Consider the following 22,339-nt stretch of genomic DNA (forward strand, 5'->3'; position numbering starts at 1 on the left):
AGTCTTTCAAAGCAAAGTTATTTAAAGAAACAGTATGATAAGAAAATAGCAATGGATCATTTTTCCCCCCATAAATGTGTAATACTGGAACCTCTGAACACACAAAGTTACATGTGCAAAAATAGTCAAGTAGGGAATATGTTCTGTGTTTGCATATGGAAGGAGACAAATATCAGTGTCTGGAGTATTTTGTCGAAGAGCAAACTAGAGAGTGAATGTTGCCTGGTTCCAGAATCATTTGATATTGTCATCATGCAGTTTTTATTATGTCTACTCTCTGATGGGTACTGCCTTCTTCTGGTCCTGTACCTGGGCTTGACAGACATCATGTCTATCATACAGGATATACACCATCACATCTCAATTGTTCCCCATCTTTCTGTTTTTTTCTTAGACTTTGCTATTCTCCACTGGATGTATCACTCTCCTGTTCTCTGTGTCTTTTGAAAGTATTGTTTGCAAGGAAAGAAAGAAAAGATGGACAGCTCTGAAAACAATGTGTTGTATATATTGTAATGTCTGGGCTTGCTTTCTGGAGGTCCTTCAGAGGGGCCTTGGTCTCAGGAGGATAGACACCATGAGAATGGTCTAGATTCTTTATTCTGGCCCAGTCTTGATCTTAGTGCAGGAAGCATGAGAGCCACCATGAGGCTGGTCAGAGATACAATGTCTGTCTTCCAGGCCTTCTTAGCCCTTATATACCTTATTGTAATTATATCATTACAGCATACTGATTATGTATGAACTTAGATAACCATTACATCACCATTACTAAGTACTAAGTATATATGTGAACTAGAGAACCATTATCTCATCAATTCCACTGAGTTAATACCTTGTTCCAAATATATTTCTCCAGAGTTGCAGCCCTTTATAATATATTATATAGACTTTTTTTGAAATGGAAAAAAAAAATATTGTCTGCTACCAGATTTTGGACTTGCTCTTTTCAGAACCACCTATAATATATCTGAGTTTTAGTTTTACACAATGTATGGTTATAAAGCCTCTCCCTGATAAAGGCAGACTGCCAAGCAATGAATCATGATCTAATAAAGCAAAAGTCAGGAAAAATCCTTCCTAAGGGAAAAAAAAAAACTGAATTTGAGTATGATCTCTATCACTTACTATCTTAATGAATTTGGGGCAAATCTCTTAACCTATTGGATCTCCAATTCTTCAAGTATAAAATGAAAGAATGTGAATAGAGGTCTCTTTTTCCATCCCCCATTTTTCTTTTCTTTAAACTTATCTTTTTGAAGTAGAAATCACAATCATTGTTCCAGGACAACTGTTTGAGAAAATCAGAAACCAAGATTCTCTCTGTCTTGGTATGAAATGAATTTTAAGAAAATCAAAATGTATTGAAGGAGGTCACATTCCTTGCTGGAATTTTTTTTTTCCTTTATTAAATATATCTTGCAACATGACTTTATGGGACACTGTTTAATTTACATCTAATTCATACATAAACCAAGACATCAGCATATGATGTCATTGTTCCCTTCAAAAACAAAAGACAAAAACAACGTATCTTGCAATATCAAACCACTATAGTTTTGTATTCTATTTTTATCAAGGAAAAATCTTACTGCCTCTTTACCTGTGTGTATTTTTCTGTGTCTATATAATACTGAAGTCTCTAACACTTGAAAGCTTATATTTTAAGATGCTAAAGGAAGTACTTCTGAAATAACTTACCTTTCTCACTCAAATTCCTTTAGATTGATGCATGCGGTCCATGATTCTTTTAGTCTCACATTTTATTACCTAAATCTTGCCTTGAAATTGCTCAGTATTATTGTATGTATGTCTTATCTACCAAAGAACTATCTCTAGTGGGGAAGAAAGCAAACAAGCCACATAAAGCTTTGAAAGACCTAGGGTAGCAATAAAGTGATGATTTTTTTTTATCCTATTTAAACATTTCTAGGCTGCAAAATGACTTCTTTACCAAGATAGGAACTGGTATAGCTTTGCAACTTAAAATAGAAGGGTTAAATACAGAGATAAGTATCATAAATTCATGCCATTCCTTACTGGGCTTGTTTCCTTTCATCAAAAGTGTTCATGAATTTAATTCATGACAACTTTGATCTTAACTTTTCTTTTAAGGTAACTCTAGTTTACTATCACTCACACAAAGATCACATATGGGGAACGCAATAGTACTCATGTAATGTGTTTTCCTCTTTTCAAAATATTTTTTTCTGCAAAAAATCCTACTGATAACTTTAAAAGATCTGAAGAATATGTAGTTCCAGTAAGGTTATTATGTTATCCTTGCAGAAAGATCAATCTTTTTTGTAAAAAAAATCTGAACATTCTAAACTTGTGCTATAATGATTTTTGCTGTGGGTGAGGGATTGAAGAGGGGAAGAATATAGGCTAAAAAAAAAGTAGAAAAGACCATTGTTTTATTACTGCTGAAAGAAGAGTATTTTTAAAACTCTATTCTGGCTTTAAATTAGTACAAAAGGGGGGAAAAAAAGAAAATATGTAGAAAGGGCCCTAGTATTTGGCATCAAAGGACCTTCTAATCTTGCCTGTGGAATCTTGGCTAAGTCAGTCTCTTCACTCCTAAGATATGGGTTGTTTTTGGTGATATTTTAAGTTTTAGATGATTTCAGTTCTAAAATAATAAGGATTCATATCCAGATGAATTAACTTCTACTATATTATTTTGATTCCCCCAAATGATCAGGAATAACTTACTTCTAGAAGTTTACTTCTATCATCCATCAATAAGTATCTTTTAAGAACATCTACTACCTCTAAATATGATCTTATAAAAACACAAATAAAATTTTTTTCACTTTGTTGAAAAATTCTTTAGAAATTTCCTATATAAAAAGGGTACCTTGATTTATTTTAAAAATACAATTAAAATTAGAGAAATGGTGCTTTATATACATTTCAGAATCACCTCATGTAAAATAAGGTACTTCATAACTTTGAGGGAGAAAAGATAACATATGACCTACTAATTATAAATCAGTAACACTTTCAGTAATAATGATTAAAAATAGTACTTATATAATAGTGAAGCTCTTACAAAGGAATATAAGACTCTACAATAGCTATCATATTTCATCTTTTTTATCATCTTTGTTTCTCTTGTGGTTATGAAGTAAAATCTCAATATTGTTTTAATATTTCTTTTTCTAATTACTAAGTAATTTGGATCATTTTTAAATTTGACCATGGATAATCTGGATTTCTCCTCTTAAGAATTAAACCATTTATCAATTGAAGAATGGATTTTTTTTTTCTTATAAACGAGTAAATTCCTTATCTATCTTGGAAAGCAAACATTTATCAGAGACAGTTGCCCTGAAAGGTTTTTTTTTCCCCACCTTGTTTTATCTTTTAACCTTAGATTTTTAGGTTTTTTTTTTTTTTTTTTGCAAAAAGTTTAATTTTGTTTAATCAAAAATATCAATTTTATATTCTATAATCTTATATTTTCCTTATAAGTTATAATTGCTAGGTGAATGTAAGAGTTTACTATTATCAAATGATACTCTTAAAACTACATCATTGAGTATATTTCCAGAAAGCACAAGAAGTGATTCATGGAAAAATTTGAATCTTTGGTAGTATTTGCTATATGTAATTTTTCTTCATTTTTAGTGAAGTAAGGAAAATTTTGACATGTTTAAATTTATTTTAGGTTGTGTGTGTGTATGTGTGTATGTGTGTGTATGTATGGATTTATCTTAAAGGTAATTAGAATTAATAATGACATAATTATCTAGGAAGCTATGCCCAGAATTACTTTATATCTTCCATCTGTCTGTGTGATTTTTGTTACTTTCTGTTGCAAAAGAAAGTATAGGAATAGTGCTTTAAAACTCAGTTTTCTCCATGGCTACAATGAATGAAAATGATAAGAAATTCCATTGGAGCAATAGTGTAGATATATGCCCAGGATATTCAGGGTTTGTAAGAGTCATTTTTATGACCTAAAATGTTCCAGAGAACTACCATGTGAATTTGCAATTGTACAACACTTTAGTTCCCTTTCTAAGGTAATAGAACCAGAACGATGCAACTGCAATTATTGTTTTCTTTTTTATGGCAAAAATCTAGAGATGTTCAGTCACCAAAATCCCATATGGAGGGAAAAAAATACTTATGGAAAAAAAGAAATAAAATGTCATATCACATAAAAAGCATACTCTTAAAAAAAAAAAAGATAAAAGAAAAGAATGAGTGTTTGTTTCACCACTAACTTTGTTATGACCCTGAAGGTATAAAAGCAATTTCTGACCGCAACTTTAACATCTTTTGTTGTGAGTTTTCATATCTCTCTATATAAGCCTTATTGCTATTGCCCAAACAATATCCTTCAGTAACTCCCAAACAAAAGTAAAATGACTCATGCCTTATTTCAGAGTAAACTATAATATTTCCCACTATGTTGCTAAAAAATGTCTTTCTTACACCTTTCTGTTGCTTTTGTAATCTGACCAACAATAATCCCAAGAGTTTTCTTTCTTTTTATGCCATATTACTAAAAAAGAAGGTTAGGGAGAAAAAACATTTCAATTTTATTGAGCTTAGCAACATTTATTAATGGCTCTAAATATTCCTCTATACATGTCCTTGAGGATGTGTCCCTAAATCCCTGTGTAAAATCCTAGGTATTTTTTGTGTATTTTGTATTAAATTTAGGCAAGTTACATAGGATCAACAATAATAATAACAAAGCAAGAATAATTTGTTAAGCACTATACATACTTTGTCTCATTTCTTCCTCACAACCTTGAGAAGTAGATGCTATTATTTATTATATGCTTTTTAAATTTTTAATGTTTTTATTGGTCTTTTAAAAAATAGCTATATCTTCCCCATCATCCCTCCTCTTTCACTTTCCAGTATTATTGTTTTTAGAGATAAAGAAGAAAAAGAAAAAGGAAATATCAGCGTGACTGATTAATACACACAAAAATCTGAAAATACATTCCATGGATAATAGTTGTGGACTTTCCATCTGTGAAAAGGGGTGAGGTGGGAGAGTCTTCTCATAGCTCCTCTTTTGAGCTCTTCTTGTCCTTTATTCATTTTTGCTTGTGTGTGTGTGTGTGTGTGTGTGTGTGTGTGTGTATAAAATTGTTCTTTCAATTTACACTGTCAGAGTCATTTGTGTATTTATTTTCTTTGCTCTATATCCTTCATCTACATCATTGCATGTAGATTTTCCCATTTTTTAAATATTTCTCAAATTGGACCAATTCTTTCACCCTAGTAATGTTGTATTACATTCATGTACCACAATGTATTTAACCTTTCCCCTAATTGACAGGCATCTACTTTGTTTTCAATTCTTTACTGCCACAAAAAGGGCTATTGTAAATATTTTAATGTATATTAAGACTTTCTTCTAATCATTAGTCTCCTGAGGTATGAACTTAGTAATGGAATCTCTAACATTTTAGTCATTTTGTTTTCATAATTCCAAACTGTTTCCAAAATAGTTGTGCTATCATATCTAGCTAATATAAAACCCCATTTTACAAGCAAGAAAACTGAGGCTGAGAAAGGTTAAAAACCTTTACCCAAGATTACGCAGTTAGTAAATATCTGAAGTGGGACTTAAACTTAGATCCTCCTGGTGCCATGTCCAGTGATCTTACCTACTGTGCCACTGAGTTGCCTTATATTATTATTTTACAAAGTAAATTACTTATTTGAATACCTGACTGATAATTGACTTGTTTTTGGTGATATCTTAAGTTTTAGATGATTTCAGCTCTAAAACAATAAGGATTCATATCCAGATGAATTAACTCTAAATCCATTATTCTTTCTACTATATTATTTTGATTCCCCCAAATGATCAGGAATAACTTACTTCTAGACATACTTAACTCTATATGTAACACATATAAAACAGCAAAAGCTGAATTTCTTTTGTTTTTTAACAAGAAAAAACTACATGATCCTAAAGGAAATGAAATCATTGGTATAAGTTTAAAGTCTAGGTTCTAGTCAAAATGAATCTAGCTGTATACCTTAAGGCTTTGGTCATATCTTTCCAAAATGAAGACTTTCCTTTAGGCCCTTCCACAGGGTCATGTCATTTTTCCCTCTGTTTTCTAGGGAGTCAAAGATAATTAAATTTGTTATGTTTAATTAACTATTACCTGACATTGATATTTGTTCTTTAAAATATTCAAAGCATTTTATATATACCATCTGTCAATCCTATCAAGTAGGTACTACAGATGTTATTATTCCCATTTTACAGATAATAAAGCTAAAGATCAGTGAGATTGTTTACATTTGGTCCCATAATAAATAAATATAAAAATCAGGACTTTTCTCCACATCTTCCTAACTCTGAGAATCATTGTTATTATTGTTGTTTTAAAATACATTATTCTGTCCAGCTTTTCATGATTGATATCTTAGAGATTTCAAATTGTTGTATATATATGTATATATGATTACAGATATAAATACATATTTATATATTTATATACACACATATACATGTATACATTCAGCCCAAATCTATCTCTTGTATTTTAGGACCATGAAAGAACATGACTCTACAGATGTGTTTATAAGAATTATTGGAAAGAATTATTGGAATATGTTGTTGTCTGGGTCTTAATTACAACTCGTGTGCATACTCTGTATCTCATTTTCTTCATCTTTTAGACCCAGGGATGGGATTGATGATTTCTAAAAACTCTTCTAGCTTCAAACCCCATAACTGCTTGACAGTTTTTCTTTTCATGTCTTGATGGATTTTATCCGGTCAATAACATTAATTAGAGCCTCCAGGGATATGCTACTGCTCTTTAAATTGTGAACCATTAAGGCACTATTATCAGACTGTTAGGCCTGAACAATTATGTTTTGTTTCCTCCTGTGACTAATTTAACTTTTCATTTAAGAATTTCAATGCTATCTCATTTTGTGCATATATGTTTACTATTGATATTACTTTATTATCTATGGTACCTTTTAGCAAAATGTACTTTCCTTGCTTATCACTTTTAATTAGATCTATTTATGCTTTTGCGTTGTCTGAGAATGATTGCTTTCCTTGCTTTTTTTTTCTAACTTCAGAAGAAGCTTAATTGATTCTGATGCAGCCCTTTATTTTTACTCTATGTGTGTCTCTTTGTTTCAAGTGTATATCTTGTAAATGACAAACTGCTTCTATTTTATGGATGAGTTCATCCCATTCATATTTACAGCTATAATTATTCTGAATTTACCTCCATCTATTTCCCCTATTTATCTATCTCTCATTATTTTTACTCTGATTCTCTCTGAAATAAATTGCCTTCTTCAGAATTTGTTTTTTGATCTTCCCTGTATCCATAGTAACTAGGATTAGATTCTTTTTATTATTGTCATTTGCTCATTTATTAAACCTATTTCTTGACATTTAGCTTTATGTTGAAGTTCAGTTGTGCCTTGGCAGTCCAGTGACTTAGGCACTGTCCTAAGTTTTAGATTTTTGTGTTGTTATTTTCAGAGCTACTTCTTGGAGATCTGAAAGTTTTCAGTTTTTCCATGGTGATATGATCTAAGAAGAAGTGTGGTCACTACTGTCCTGATCTGTGCTCTGGACCTGAACTTCCACAACACTCCACTATGCCCAGGAACCACTACTGCAAATGTTTTTGCTCTTTCTGGCTCCATAAATACAACTTAGGAAAGAGATAATGTGCTTTTTAGTTATAGACTGAGAAAAGGGCTACCAATCTCCTTTGAGGGACCACAAGCATTTCTCTCTACCCTGAAATTTTGATCCACTCTCCTGAAACTGCAAATTCTAGTGTATTAATATCTTTTTCACTCTGGATTGTAACCCAGAATTGTGTATCAGCAACACAAAAGTATCCTGCTCCCAGTGCCAACAAAGGATACATTGTAATCTCCTTGTGAGGTTATCCTATACTCCTACAGTTTGTGTGCTGAGAGCTCCCTAAATTGCTGCCCTTATAATGTAGCTACCCCTAAGGCCAAGTGTACATGATACTTTCACGGTCCCCCACCACTACCCTGATGAGATATAACTTTCTTGCCAACTGCCTGTTATATTGAATTAGAAAATTGTTTCATTCCCACCTTTTATTGGTTCTGCAACTCCAGAATTTGATTTGAGGCCATATTTTAAAGTTGTTTGTAGGGGAATTTGGTAGCATTCAAGTGAGTTCTTATTATTCCACCATGTTGATTCTGCCTTATCAATTTATTTCTCTTGTAATAATATAAATTCTTTAATCACATTAATAAGTTGGCAACTTGGACTTGTAGTTTTTGAGTAAATTTTTCTGGTGCGCCATCCAACTCAAAATGTTACTTACAGGTTTACAATTTGTCTTACAAACTCTGAGTTTTGACTCATATGCTTATTAAGCAAATATATAATTTGTCAAAATGCATTTTTAACATGTTTGCTGATTTAAAATAGGGAAAAAAAGAATGTTGTTTTTATTCCTATTTTTTTTCACCACCAGAAACTGACCAGAATTTATCAAAAGCAATGTATATCTTAGTGAATATATTTCTGTTGGAGATAAACCACTTTCACATTCTTATAAATCAAGGAATGCCTTGTTACACTAAGAAATATTTCAACAAAGAAAATTGTAGTCATGTGAATCTAGTAAATGTGATCCAAATATTTTCATTTATTAACTAATTTTTCTTTGTAGCATCTATTGCATCTACATGCAATGACCCTGGTATGCCTCAAAATGGGACCCGCTATGGAGATAGCCGAGAACCTGGAGATACCATAACTTTTCAATGTGATCCTGGATATCAGCTTCAAGGACAGGCTAAAATCACTTGTGTGCAACTGAATAATCGATTCTTCTGGCAGCCAGATCCTCCCACATGCATAGGTAGGTTATTATTGTTGTTTCTCATTTTTGAAAAACACCCATGACATAAGTAGTGGTGTTTGGGAAAGAAACAAAATAAACATTAAACCTTTTCTCTTAGAATTAAATTGTTATTAAAATTATTTTAATTAATTTATGTTTCAAAAAGTTTCAAATATGTGCCTTACATATTATCTCAATCTTTGAAATATGTTGCTTGACACTTAACATTCTGACTATTTTATATAGCTTTCTAAGGTAAAGTGGTATAGTACAATAATCAAAGGACTTGGAGTTCTCATGTTGGTTCCAACTCATTCTCCTGTGACCTATGCCCTTTCTTTTTCTGGACTTTCATTTCTTTCTCCATAAAATGAGTGATTTGTATGAAATGATATATGTTACTTTTAGATCTAAATTCCAAAATAATGATAACAATAACAACTAAATGTTATATAAAATTTTACATATATTTTCTTATCTTGCCTAGCAATATGAAAGGTAAATTCTACTGATGTGAAAGTTTCTGATGCATAAATAAGAGAACTGAAGCTTAAAGGGATTAAGTGTTTAGATTATTTACATATAACTAAGGATGTTCAAATAACATGAAAGTAATAAGAATTTGTATTTCATGTAATAAAAATCCTAGTATAAAAATATACCTCCAAAAACTAACATTTCAAAGATCTGGTAGTTAGAGATTCATGAATTTATAAGCATACCTTTCATTTTAATATGGGAACTTCCTTATAATATAATTTATTAAATTAAATTAAATTCTCTCTTTGAACTCACTTCTAAACATTCAATATTATTTAAGAATTTTCATTGAAAGCCATAAATTGTTCTTTTCCATATGAATTACTTTCAGTCAAACAATTAACTCTTGTCATGGAGAAGTTATTTATCAGACTTTGTACTAGGAGCAGAACTATAAAAAAATAAAAGGCAGAGGAGAGAAGAGAAGAGAACAGAAGAAAAGAGAGGAGGGGAGAGGAGAAGAGAGGGAAAGAGGAGAGTAGAAGCAAGGGGAAAGGAAAAAGAGAATTTCTACCTTAAGAAGCTTACATTCTAATGGACAAAAATTGTATACAGATGTATATAAATTCAAAGTAGACAGAAGGAGTGGAAGACTCACAGAAAAGATAATAATTGGAAAAATTAATTTGACGCTAAAAATTTTTCAATTTTTGCTAGATATGGTTAAGTAATTAGCTTATATCAGGGCTTCTTAAACATTTGCTATTCCCAACTCCTCTTTGCCTGGCAAATTTTCATGTGACAGGGGCATACATAGGTATATAAATCAAACATTTGCTGATAAAAATTATAAATTCAATTATGAATCCCATATGGGATCACAAACTACAGTTTAGGAAGCTTGGCTCTATATGTCCCATAATAAATTTAATTTTGTTTATGGCAACTGTTGTGTATATTCTTGATATAATAGTAAGTAAAAGTATATTTAATATGATAGTATACTTAAAATAATAATGGATATACATAAATTATGCCTCTCATAATTAACTATTTCAATATAAATATTTCAGAGTTTCATCCCAATAACATTTTAAAATTGTTATTTTGATGATCTATCATATTTCAATTTGTGTTTCCTATGTTTCCTTATGAGCTATTTGGGGGAAAAAATGTGAAATTTAATTAAGCTACGAGGAGAGTCAAGGATAGTGAAATGACATGCATATAGTTAATCTGCTATTTTACATAGGATGACCTTGAGCGGATTTTGCAGTTTAAAATAATTTTTATTGTCATATGCATGGCAGCATTGAAATTCTCAGTAGTACTATAAAGCTATGACATACAGCTTTTAAAATTCTCACAAAGCAATTATTATAGAATACTGAGGATAGATGCAATTTAATAGCAGTACTTATTAACATTCCGAACATTGTCAGACAGGGATTCATGTTTATTTAATGTTTGGTGCTGTATTCACACTTTATAACTTTCCTGGGAATCTTCATGTGTTTTACCTCAAGCTGAGTCATCAGAAGACATGCAAGATTTGTATTTTTTTTTTTTATTGGAGTAATTACCTATAAAATCAAACATCTTGTTAGTTGGGTCTATTTTTAAATGAAGGAAGTCTTCAGGTTGTTTGCTGCATTTTTGGCTAGAGGGAGAATACATTAAACAGCTACCTTGCAAATAGTCCTCTGCTTAGATCAAATTAAACACTTAATTTCAAATTTACACATCTTTCCCTCTAATTTATACTGCTATTCAGGCTCTAAAATAGTCTTGTGATTGCCAATGACAAGTGGAAAACCTATTGTAGTTCCAAGGAAAACTAAGTAGGTGTCAGATGCTGACTTTTGGCTTATTTATTTATTTATTTATTTTTTAGAAAGCACTCACTATTTTTTTTTCTTAAATCAAATCATCAAACAATTAGTAAGCACCTTTTGCATACTGAACACTCTATAGGGAATTTAGAAAAATGTATAATTTAGATAAAATATAGTCCCTGTCTAAACTGAATGCATCAGCATTCTCTTGATTCTGACTTAATGTCACAGTATATCACAGTGTTAGAAGGAAAAATAACTTTAGAGCTCTTCTAGTCCAGCTTTCTTGTTTTTATTAAAAAAAAAAAAAACAGATCAAGAGATCAAGAGAAGGGAGTCAACTTTCAAAATTCACCCTGGGATGTGAATCCAATCTTCTTTGTTCCCAATAAAATATTCAAAATACCATTGACTCATTTTGACTCATTCTGACTCATTTTAAAATATGTTTTAGGACCTAAAGGTCTTGCCTACTAGATGTGAAATTTGTATTGGGCTACTTTTTTATCTTTTACCTTCAAAATAAGATTGGGTACTTAGAGGGCAGCTGTCATCTCTCTGGTTCTAGGGATAACTGTAGGTTTTTGCTTCTTACCTCATATCTAGACCTCAAGATCAGCCTTTGTTAGTGGATTTTCCAATTAATTACCCAGGAGACACAATTAGCTCTAAGAAAAGGTGTTTATTAAGATGATATGGTAAAAACAGTGACAAAACATTTATTTTGTAAAGCTGGAATAAAATTTCACATAAATACATGGAAAATTTAGTTCAAACTTAAGAACATTATGATAGTAAGGCACATAAATAACATACCATTATGGCAAAAGTATTTCACAACTTCAAGAACTACAATACCTAGAAGTTCTCACTTTGTATAACTCTCTCAATGCTTTTTCTTTGATACAGGTTGTGGTCCCTTTAAGAAACTTGTCCTTTCAGATTGATTTATGCTTTTCTGATTCCTAACCCCTTCTAGCTGATGCATTATCAATTCAGGAATCTTCACCTTTGATTCACAAATCCTGGAAGCATCCCTTTGAATTCCAATAGGGGCCCCCATTGGATCTGAGCCAACTTGGGCTCTCCCAGCGTCCATTCTAATGATCTGCTCAGATCCCAACCTCCACCAAGCAAACTCTAGCCCTCACTGAAACCCAGACATATTGGGACTCCACCCACAGGCCCCTTTAGCTAAATCTCTCATTATAAAAGAGTCAAGCTGGAGTTCTCTCTTTGCACAGGGTCAAAACATGTCAGCCTTACGCCTGGCAAGCCAAGTAGTCTCTGTCCACTAGAATCCTGTTTCCAGTGCCCTCCTCACTGTATCTGCACCTATTTCCTTAATTAGACTTTAACCTTACTTCCAAACCCCATAATAAACCTCTTTTATCAATCTAGGTTTTCAGGCCTGTAAATTTCTTTACAGGGGACTCTTGTGCCGCTATTAGACTTCATTTAGCTCCGTATCTTTGCACTGAATCCAAAGGGGTTGCAGGGGAACTCTATTTGACTTCTTGTACCCCGAACCTACTACTAGACCTCAATTAAACCCTAATTTCATTTAGGTACCCCAAATCTAAGCCTCATCATTTTGAGGGAAGTATTTTTTACTGCTCAGCTAAGGTTAGAAGGGTCTAATTCTCTCCTGAGACCATAGCTTTGTTTCTTCTCTTCTACTAGGGGCTATGTCCTTTGGAACTTTATTCTCTCTAGTGTTTATATCTTTATATCTGTCTGGACTATATTTTTGTTTTCTGCTGAATGCAATCTCTCCTATTGATGCAGTAGCATCCTTTCAAAGTTATCTATTTCCTGTGTATGTGTGTATATGTAGAAATTCCCTCTTTCACCCTATAATGATCTTCTTTATAATAAATTCCCTCCTTGCTATCTCTCTTACTCTGAAACTCTGAAAATCACTGAGACTTCACTATTTAATGTTCCCCAGAGTTGTAGATAATGCGTTTGCTTAGCTACTCTGAGTTTCTCTTTCTTTACTACATTAGAGAAGTGTTTACAACTCATAAAGAATTCAGATATTTTATACCTTGTTAGGTACTGGAAAAGAGAGTTAGGATAAAATGTTTTGCTTACCCTCATGAAACTTAGAGTCTACTGAAAGATGAAAAGACCAACATAGTTAATGGAGGGCAGTAGAGTGGATGTGGAAAATCTCAAAAGAAGAGGTGATGGGTTTTTTTGGACTTGGATGCAAACAAATTCAGCAGGTAAAGAAAGATCATTCAAGACACAGAATACAAGTTTGGCTTACATATAGACACAAGATTACTCACTCCCCATGCCTCTTCAGTGTATACAAATAGTGAGTTTAGTATTTAGTTAACATGAATAATTAACTAAATATTAGAAAGCTATTTGATAGAAAAAGTGATGTGATCATTATAAATTATTCTAACTCCCTTACTAGCAGTCTTTAGCAGTTAAAGGACTCTTCTGTCCCAGGTTCCCTTAATATATTTTCTTCCCCCATTAGAAGTTAGATCTGAGGATCTTGTTTGCTTATATTGCATAGATCAGGACATGTTTGGCCCAGTCTGTTCTTAATATGTCCTTTATTTCTCTCTTCTCTTCTCTTCTCCCTCTCTTTTGTTTTGTCTTTTTCCTTTTGCATAAGCTGCATGTCCCACCTTCTGTTCTTGGAAAAGTTTTCCCTCTTGACTATACATGTTGGAGATGTTAATTTCTTCTATGTTAGTCTTATTTTTAAACATGCCTTTCCTTATTACCCCATTTGCAAATGCTGCCCTAGCAAATCACTGTATGTCTTTATCTACTAAATATGGTATATCCCCTCAACAGAATGTAAGTTCCTAGAAGGAAAGGATTGTCTTATTTTTGAATAGTCAGTCATAAAGACTAAATGCCTGACACTTAGAATACAGTTAAATCCATATAATGCATGCTGATTAACTTCAGTATGAAGATTAGTTGATTATTTAGGAAGCTCAGGTTTTACTCTAAATCTAAAGGGCTAATGAGGCCTATTCTGGAATGATAGCATTGGAGAATAGAAAGGAAAGGCCAAATTGCATGTAAATTAGTTATAGCCCTTATAATCTTCAGAGGTCCCCACATTCAAATTTTTGGGGAGCTATAATTCTATAGCACTGTCCATTCAGCTAGGTGGATTCACTCACTAGTTGTATTACATGCTTGTTTCTAATCTGTGCTCAAAATATTACACAAGTTCTCTAATTAAAACCTATGATATTAAATAGGAAATCCAGAATAAAAGATGAAACAAACAAGCAAGAGAACCTATTTAATTCTAATTTAACAATTTTAAACAGTCTCAACTTAAAGCTTCTCTTGGGACATGCAGTGAACAAAGGCATGATTTTCCCTTTGTTTCTCTTGAGTCAGTATTTGAATGTTGTATCTGAACTCTCTCCCTCAGAACACCCTGAAGCCAGTGGCCTGAATCTGTCATTTCTCATATCTGAAAACATATACTGAGTCAAATCTACTTCTTAGGTCTTCAAAAAGTTTCTTTTTTCAAATTAGCATGTCCTCCCTGTTTTGTCTCTCTCCTTTTCCTTTTCTCTCTCAATCTTAAAAAAAAAAAAAATTTATTACCAAATCCATCTCTTCCCTTCCCAATAAATGGGAGTTGGAAGGGGAGGAGAAAAGAATTTACCTATGTGTGAAGAATGCTAATAGCAAGGAGAAAAAGATGTTTAGAGACTGATTTGGGAGTGAAGTGAGAATATTCCTGGGAATCCTCCTGAAATAGTGATCTTTGCTGATAGTCACTAATCAGAAGGACATGGCCTTAATGTTGAGGTTTCTAGCAGGAAAGACAGTATAGTATGAGAAAAAATGGAAAGGTGGGAATGGAGTAGATTGTAAAGAGTTTTAAATGTCAAATAGGAATATATATTTTATTCATAATGCAGTAGTGAATCATTTTTGATGAGGTAAAAGATGACATTCTTTGCCTCAATTCTTACCTAGCATTAATCACTAAAAGGAGGTTACCTAAGTCAGACTGAGACCTGTTAAAAAGACCTTAGCTTAAAAAAGATCAAGGTGGATGTAGATCAGGACCATCCCCAATCCTCTTTATTTATATTTTGCCAGTGCACCCAGATGTCTTTGGAGAAGAAAATGGGACTGGTGACTTTGCACAGTCCTCTCTCACTCAAATCCAATTCACTTGCACGTGATGACATCATTTCCCTGATGTCATGGTCCTCTTAAAGGGCAAAGGAGAGATCACAACAATGACAATGATGGTGATGATCTTGCCTTTCTTTTCCCCCTTAACCTTTAAAAACATGATCATTACTAGGTCCTCCTGTTTGTTTAATTCAATGAAAAGTATTAAGGTAGAATATAATTCTCCTCCACTCAACCTTTTGTTAGGTACTATATATAAATCTTCCATAAAGTAGCATTATATAAATGATTATTACCTTTCTTTTCCTTAAAAAATAGTGGGGGTTTGGGAAAGTAGTGAGTTTATAAAACTAAGTTAAACAGAATGATGATGAGATTTCAATTGATCAGGTTATTCTGAAATATCTTGTTTCATGACATTCAAACCAAGAAGAACAAGGAAACCACATTTGTCAAATTCTGATGAATTTACCACATAACAATTTTAAAATGTCATGCTCTTCTAGATATGACTTCTCAGAATTCTTCTTTAATAACACACATGATTTTTTTTAACAATACCTGTATAAAAAGTGACTATGTTAACATTGAATGGTCTTGGGTTTTGGTAATATTTCATATCTTATACTAAGAATCTCAAAAAGGAAATAATGAGTTAAAAATATAATTGATCAGCTTTTTTTTCTCCTCCTAACCTTTTCCTCTTTTGTGACAGCTGCATGTGGAGGAAACCTGACAGGTCCAGCAGGTGTCATTTTATCACCTAACTATCCACAACCATATCCTCCTGGGAAAGAATGCGACTGGAGAATAAAAGTAAACCCAGACTTTGTCATTGCCCTGATTTTCAAAAGGTATATTTCTAGATGAACACCTTTATTTAGCAGGGTTTTAAATGTACCCCCCCAAAAAAACACCATTTATCACTTCATAAAGTTCATACTTTTACTTTTGGTTGAGCCCCAGAATATCTATTACCTCCTATTATATAGGCATGAAGAATGACAGAAAGGAAAATAGATTATTTTATTTTATGGCTCTTTTCAGTGCCAAAATATGCACCAGAAGCAAAAAAAAAAAAAAAAAAAAAAAAAGACATGTAAAAACATGTATTACATACGTAGTCATTCTGTGGAACATTAAAACTGACATGAGTGATTCCATCAGAAAAAACTTATTTCATAGAATATTCAGGAAAAGTAATTGAAAAAGTGATTTAGAGATCTTTTGTACATTGTCTCATTAATATAATATCTGGATTTGGTGATAGCTAATTTATCTTTATAATATTACTTGTCTAAAATTCCCAAGGTTGGCATTGATATTATCATGAAGATAGTACTGACTTTTTTTTAGAAATATGGTGAAAAACTTTCTAATAAATGGAATACTGTTAAAGATTTAATTAATTTTAGACATTATTAAAAGCCTTAATTTTTCAAAATAGATTCTGTTAATCTATTTGAAAAAGTTCAAGTCATTAATATTTTTCTTAAAATTGTTTTTGTAGTATCCTGTTGAAAATTACTTTTTAAAAATCAAGTATTTATTCTCCATCTTTAAATTTTGCTTTTAGATTTTTTTAGACATTTAAATGACCATGATACTTCTAACTAAACTGAGTCCAATAGGATCTCACAATATATTCCTTATATGAATTAACCAATTGTATTTCAGTTTCCTATATTTTGAATACATTTGCTTTCAAATTATTTTTTTAATGATTAAATGAATCAGATTCATATGTGTCTACCTTCCCTTAAAATACCATTTTTTATGAAGTTTGCCAATATTGGTTTATATGTGTGCCTTTGGGCTTTATATGTATTTTATTTTGGAGGAGAGACTGTCATGCTTCTTTTTCTTTTTTTAAAATTTATTTATTTTTAATACACATTGCTTCTAAATTATGATGGGAGAGAAAAATCAGAAGAAAAGGGAAAAACCATGGGAGAGAAAAAAAAACACAGAAAAAAGAAGTAAACATAGCATGTGTTGCTTTACATTCAATTTCCATAGTTCTTTTTCTGTGTACAGATGGCATTTTCTATCCAAAATCTATTGGGATTGCCTTGGATCACCAAACCACTGAAAAGAACCAAGTCTTTCAAAGTTGATCAACATGCTATCTTGCAGTTACTGTGTACACTATATCCCTGGTTCTATTTGTTTCCCTCAGCATCAGTTTGTGTATATCTTTCCAGGCCTTTCTAAAATCAATTTGTTTTTATAGAACAATAATATTCCATTACTTTCCTATACCACAGCTTATTCAGCCTTTCCACAATTGATGTGCATCTATTCATTTTCCAATTCTTTGTTACCACAAAAAAAGCTGCTACAAACATTTTTGTGCATATGGGTCCTTTTCCCTCCTTTATGACTTCCTTGTGATATAGACTCAATAATGGTACTGCTGGGTCAAACAAGTTTTATATGTTTCAATTACAAATTAATGTCCTTTGAGTTTACAGATGATGTAATCATAAAGAGCTAGGACAGTAGAACTGCATATAGGTCAATCTCCTACACAAAGACAATTCTTACTTTTCATTAGGCCCACCAGCTGAACAGTAATCAACTTTTCATGTTTTTATGACTTCAGGACTTTCTTTCCTTTGTGGAAAATAAAAATACTGCTAATATAGAAAGGGTCTTGACACAAATGTCTGAAGAGCTGGTTTTCCCATACATTTCAGTTTCAAGAGTCCATCAAGTCTTCCAAAGTCAATCATCTTTCAAAGTATATAGGAACTGTATTACTGTAAATTAGCTTCTCATTTGATTTTATATCCTTCTAATCCAGACTCTAGTGATTCTATATGTTACTCTATGGATTACATGTTCTTTACCTTTTCTCTAAATTCCCATCTAATATAGAAATTTAGTGTTATCACAATATGCTGGCATGATCTTAAATGTAATGTGGACTTTTTGAAACCATTTGGAATATAGAACACAATATCAATAATATTTATTGATCAGTACCATAAATAAATGATGAGTACCAATAAAAGTGATGTTCATACCTCTGTTCATACATATGACAAATATAATCTTTTTAAATAACCTTTCAAATCATCAACTCCACAAAAATTTACTTTTCTTTTAGCAATTTATGTTGGTCTACTGCTTCCCTTATTAATTTACCAAGAAAGACTAAGAAATTACCTCTAATAAATTTACTCAGAACTCCTATACCAATACAAAATGTGATGAACCTGTCAAATGTCAGTCTTATAGTAATTACACAGCATAGTAGAGATTTGGTTTAGCACTATTACAAGGGATTTACATTGTCATTCCCTCAGCCCAAAGCTGTTGGTAGTGCTGGGTTTTTTGTTTCTTTTGTTTTATAATTATAATCAATAATAATCTGTCATATACCTGATTGTATGAGGTATTAACCATGGGTGAATAAATAAAAATAGTAGATTTTAGATGCTAGATGGAATCTCAAAAAATCTTAAACATTACAAACACACATACCTCCATGGAAAGAGATCTATATCTATATAGGTATATCCATAGTTATCTCCTTTCTCTCTCTCTCTCTCTCTCTCTCTCTCTCTCTCTCTCTCTCTCTCTCTCTCTTTCATATCCTGTATTTCATGTGATCTTATTTTATACTTGGTAGTTCACGTCACCAAACTTTACTTACATTGTAATGGTAGTCTATATCAGGGCTTCTTAAATTTTCCACTCATGATTTTGCACAAGAAATTACATGACCCTAGGTATATAGGTAGAAAAACAGGTATACAAATCAAACATTTAGCTGGTAATAAATAATGATTTTGCAACCCCACATTCAGTTATGAGATCCCATAAGCAGTAATGAGACACAGTTTAAGAGACTGGGTCTATATGAAGACTATGGATTACACAGATGGGTAGAGGAAAACAGATGATTTTCTCTCTGTTCTCTGAGGTATTTTCATGTCTGTGGTTAATTGATTTACTCACTGTTGGGATCAGGAACTTCTGGAGCTCTTTCTGCTATTTTCCTATCATTTTCACCACTGGTTAACACATATACCATATACCATAATTGCTGTTTCAGTACAACACTTTTTGAGTTCAGTTGTCAAGAATAATTGCAAAGAATATATTACCTGTTAATTGCCTTATACATTCAGTTTTCTCACAAACACTCTCTCCTTTGGCATAGGTATTGGCAAACCATTTAGAACACTGTGAGCTATTTCAGTAACATGAAATATGTTCTACTGAGGTGTTAAAAAAAATCTCAGCAACTATCAAAAATATTTGCTCAGTCAGTTCAAATATATAGTGTATATTCCTAAAAATAATGAAAAATAAATTTGTTATGGACAGTCATAAAGAAGAGGGATTGTTTTGAAACTGGAGTGACATAAAATGAAGTAGAAATCATATTATTGAGCCCCATTTCTCCATGTAGGAAATCATTTAAAATAAATTCACCAAAGGTCAAAGGATTGAGAGCCACATTTATAAGTTTGTAATTCATAATATCTTCATCCCAAAGTACTGCCTGAACTTCCTCCAAATTCAAGTTAAGAAGAAATGAAATTGTTTATTATTATTTATAATTAATCTATTGATTAGCTGAAATGTGTGTGTGTTTGTTTATGTGAAAGAGGTGGAAGGGATTAAAAGGAGAATGAGAGAGAGCAAGAGAGAAAGAGTCAATATACAAACTAACAAAAAAATTTATTTTTTAGTTTCAACATGGAACCAAGTTATGATTTTCTTCATATCTATGAAGGTGAAGATTCCAATAGTCCTTTAATTGGGAGTTTTCAAGGTTCTCAGGCACCAGAAAGAATAGAGAGCAGTGGAAATAATCTTTTTTTGGCTTTTCGAAGTGATGCTTCAGTTGGCCTCTCTGGATTTGCCATTGAATTTAAAGGTATTACATTCATTACATTCATTGAAATCTTATTTATTCCTAATGTAGAAAGGAAACATGAATCAGAATTAGTTTATTTGAAAGGCTTTATTAAGTGGTGTTGCCTTGAGTTTCAGAAACTCTGTCATGTATTTCTATGTTGGATTTTGATGTACATTAGTGTTCTCCTTTTAAAAGAACTGCATATTTGAAGTAAACTCCCAAAATAGGTATGAGAATTATAAAAATAATTTTAATGTTTAATTGTTTAATTGATTACAAGATCCTTAAGGAATTATTGGGACTTTAAATTTGCCATTAGAATTTTTAATCTGGAAAACTTTTTTAAAAAGTCAGTTTTGAACTCAACTTCATTTTCAATGAATGAAACAAATGAGAATTATATCTCTTTGCTATCTCTATTCCTTTGTACCCTTTCTGTGTTAATCTTCTTGCCTTTTCAACCCCAAAATATCACCAACAGCCTGCAGTATTTTTACTTTATCTATGCCTTTGATTGAATATGATACAAGTTGCTCTACATGAGGGAAAAATGTTTAATCTTTTCTTCCTTTGTCAAGTTGCATGATTAGATTTCTTAACTTTTTGGCATGGACCCATTAAAACAATAAAATATATACTGCCAAATTTATTTTCAGGGAAATATTTGAATAACATTGAAAATTAAAATGGTAAGAACTTTGATTCTCTCCATCAAAGGTCAGGCTTCTGGTATAGTTAGTGAAACAATTGACATTACTATTGCTCAGGCAACAAAAGAAAATTAAGGGGGAATAAACCTAAAATAATCATGATGTGTAAACTAACCATATCTTGACAAATACAAACCAGTCTGATACCAGAATAGCATAACTTATGTGGTATTATAATGTGGTATAATGTAGTAGATCTGAGTCAAAGGGTAAACCACAATGTTAGGAAATCACTAGCCTAGAAAGAAAAAAAAAAAAAGACAGTGCTTATTTAAAAGTTTACCAGTGATTTATTACCATATATTTGAAATTAATAGTTGTATTTAAGAAACAAAATATTAAATATGGAGTACCATTGTAGAAAGAAGCCTGCTAACTAAAATAAATATTATAAAATGAAATTCTAAAGATATAAATGAGATTTTAATCAAAAACATATGAAAAAAATTTAGTTTTCAATCAGAAGTTGTAAATATACTAGACAATGATCTAGGATGGAAAAAATAAGGCTGACTAGTGAAAACCACACATATTTACTTAAAAAAAAAAACAGAAATAGAAAAGGTGTTTTTTTGTTTTGTTTTGTTTTGTTTTTTAGTATTTCTGTGATTATATCTAGAGAGATTGACCTTATCTAATGTAGAAATATCTCAAGCATTCAGGGCCCATGCCAGGAATATCACCAGTTGGTGATATTTTCTCTGATTAGGTTTGGAACTATATCAATTAGAAAAAGAACTGAAAAGAACTGTCATGACTTTCAGTGAACAAACACTATTATAAGTTTTAGCTAAATACTAGGATGAACTGTTTGCAGTACTATGCCAATTTTAAAACATACTTTGACTTGATTTGGTATTGCCAAGCATTTCAAAGTTGTAATGTAAATTGAGCTTATCTGAATGATCAATGTAGTACAATACAAATACAAATTTACAAATGATGCAATTGATAAGTTACTGGTGGATTTTGGAAAATCTAGTACAAGAAAGATTTTTCTTTTAAAAGCAACTAACCATAAAAAAGAAAGAAAAAGAAAAAGAAAGCTAGCTAACCTTGAATTACCCCAAAGGTGGAGAAATAATTTACTTCATGGATGGAAACAAACGTCAGTAAAGACAATGTCAGCATAGATCATTGTTTTACCCTACAGCATTTAAGGTGTTTTCTTGCTCTTCCAAAATTTAGTTAGCGTATATATATATATATATATGTATATATATATATATATATATATATACATATATATATATGTAAACACATCTCAAAAGGCTGGTAGCAATTATCTATATATGGGCAACATTATGAAAGGGAAATAGATGTACAATCACTCAAAATCAGTCTAACAAAAATTTTAACTAAAATGTAAGATAAGAAATAAAGCTGTTTATTATATAAGGCTAGATAGTTGGAGGAAAATGATAGAAGGAAAAGTTT

At 31.7% G+C, this 22,339-nt stretch overlaps 1 protein-coding gene across 2 annotated transcripts in view; it reads left to right on the forward strand.

The window, feature by feature from the left end:
- CSMD1 (CUB and Sushi multiple domains 1) overlaps window positions 1-22,339 on the forward strand; it is a 2,563,917-nt gene that overhangs the window by 2,165,468 nt on the left and 376,110 nt on the right. For both annotated transcript variants that reach the window (XM_031949178.1, XM_031949179.1), the window contains exons 27-29: window positions 8,685-8,876; window positions 16,032-16,170; window positions 20,023-20,210. In XM_031949178.1, the coding sequence (XP_031805038.1) occupies window positions 8,685-8,876; window positions 16,032-16,170; window positions 20,023-20,210 (519 nt within the window). The remainder of the gene's footprint in view (window positions 1-8,684; window positions 8,877-16,031; window positions 16,171-20,022; window positions 20,211-22,339) is intronic.

This window comes from Sarcophilus harrisii, chromosome 2 (assembly GCF_902635505.1).
Source record: "Sarcophilus harrisii chromosome 2, mSarHar1.11, whole genome shotgun sequence".
NCBI lineage: Eukaryota > Metazoa > Chordata > Mammalia > Dasyuromorphia > Dasyuridae > Sarcophilus > Sarcophilus harrisii.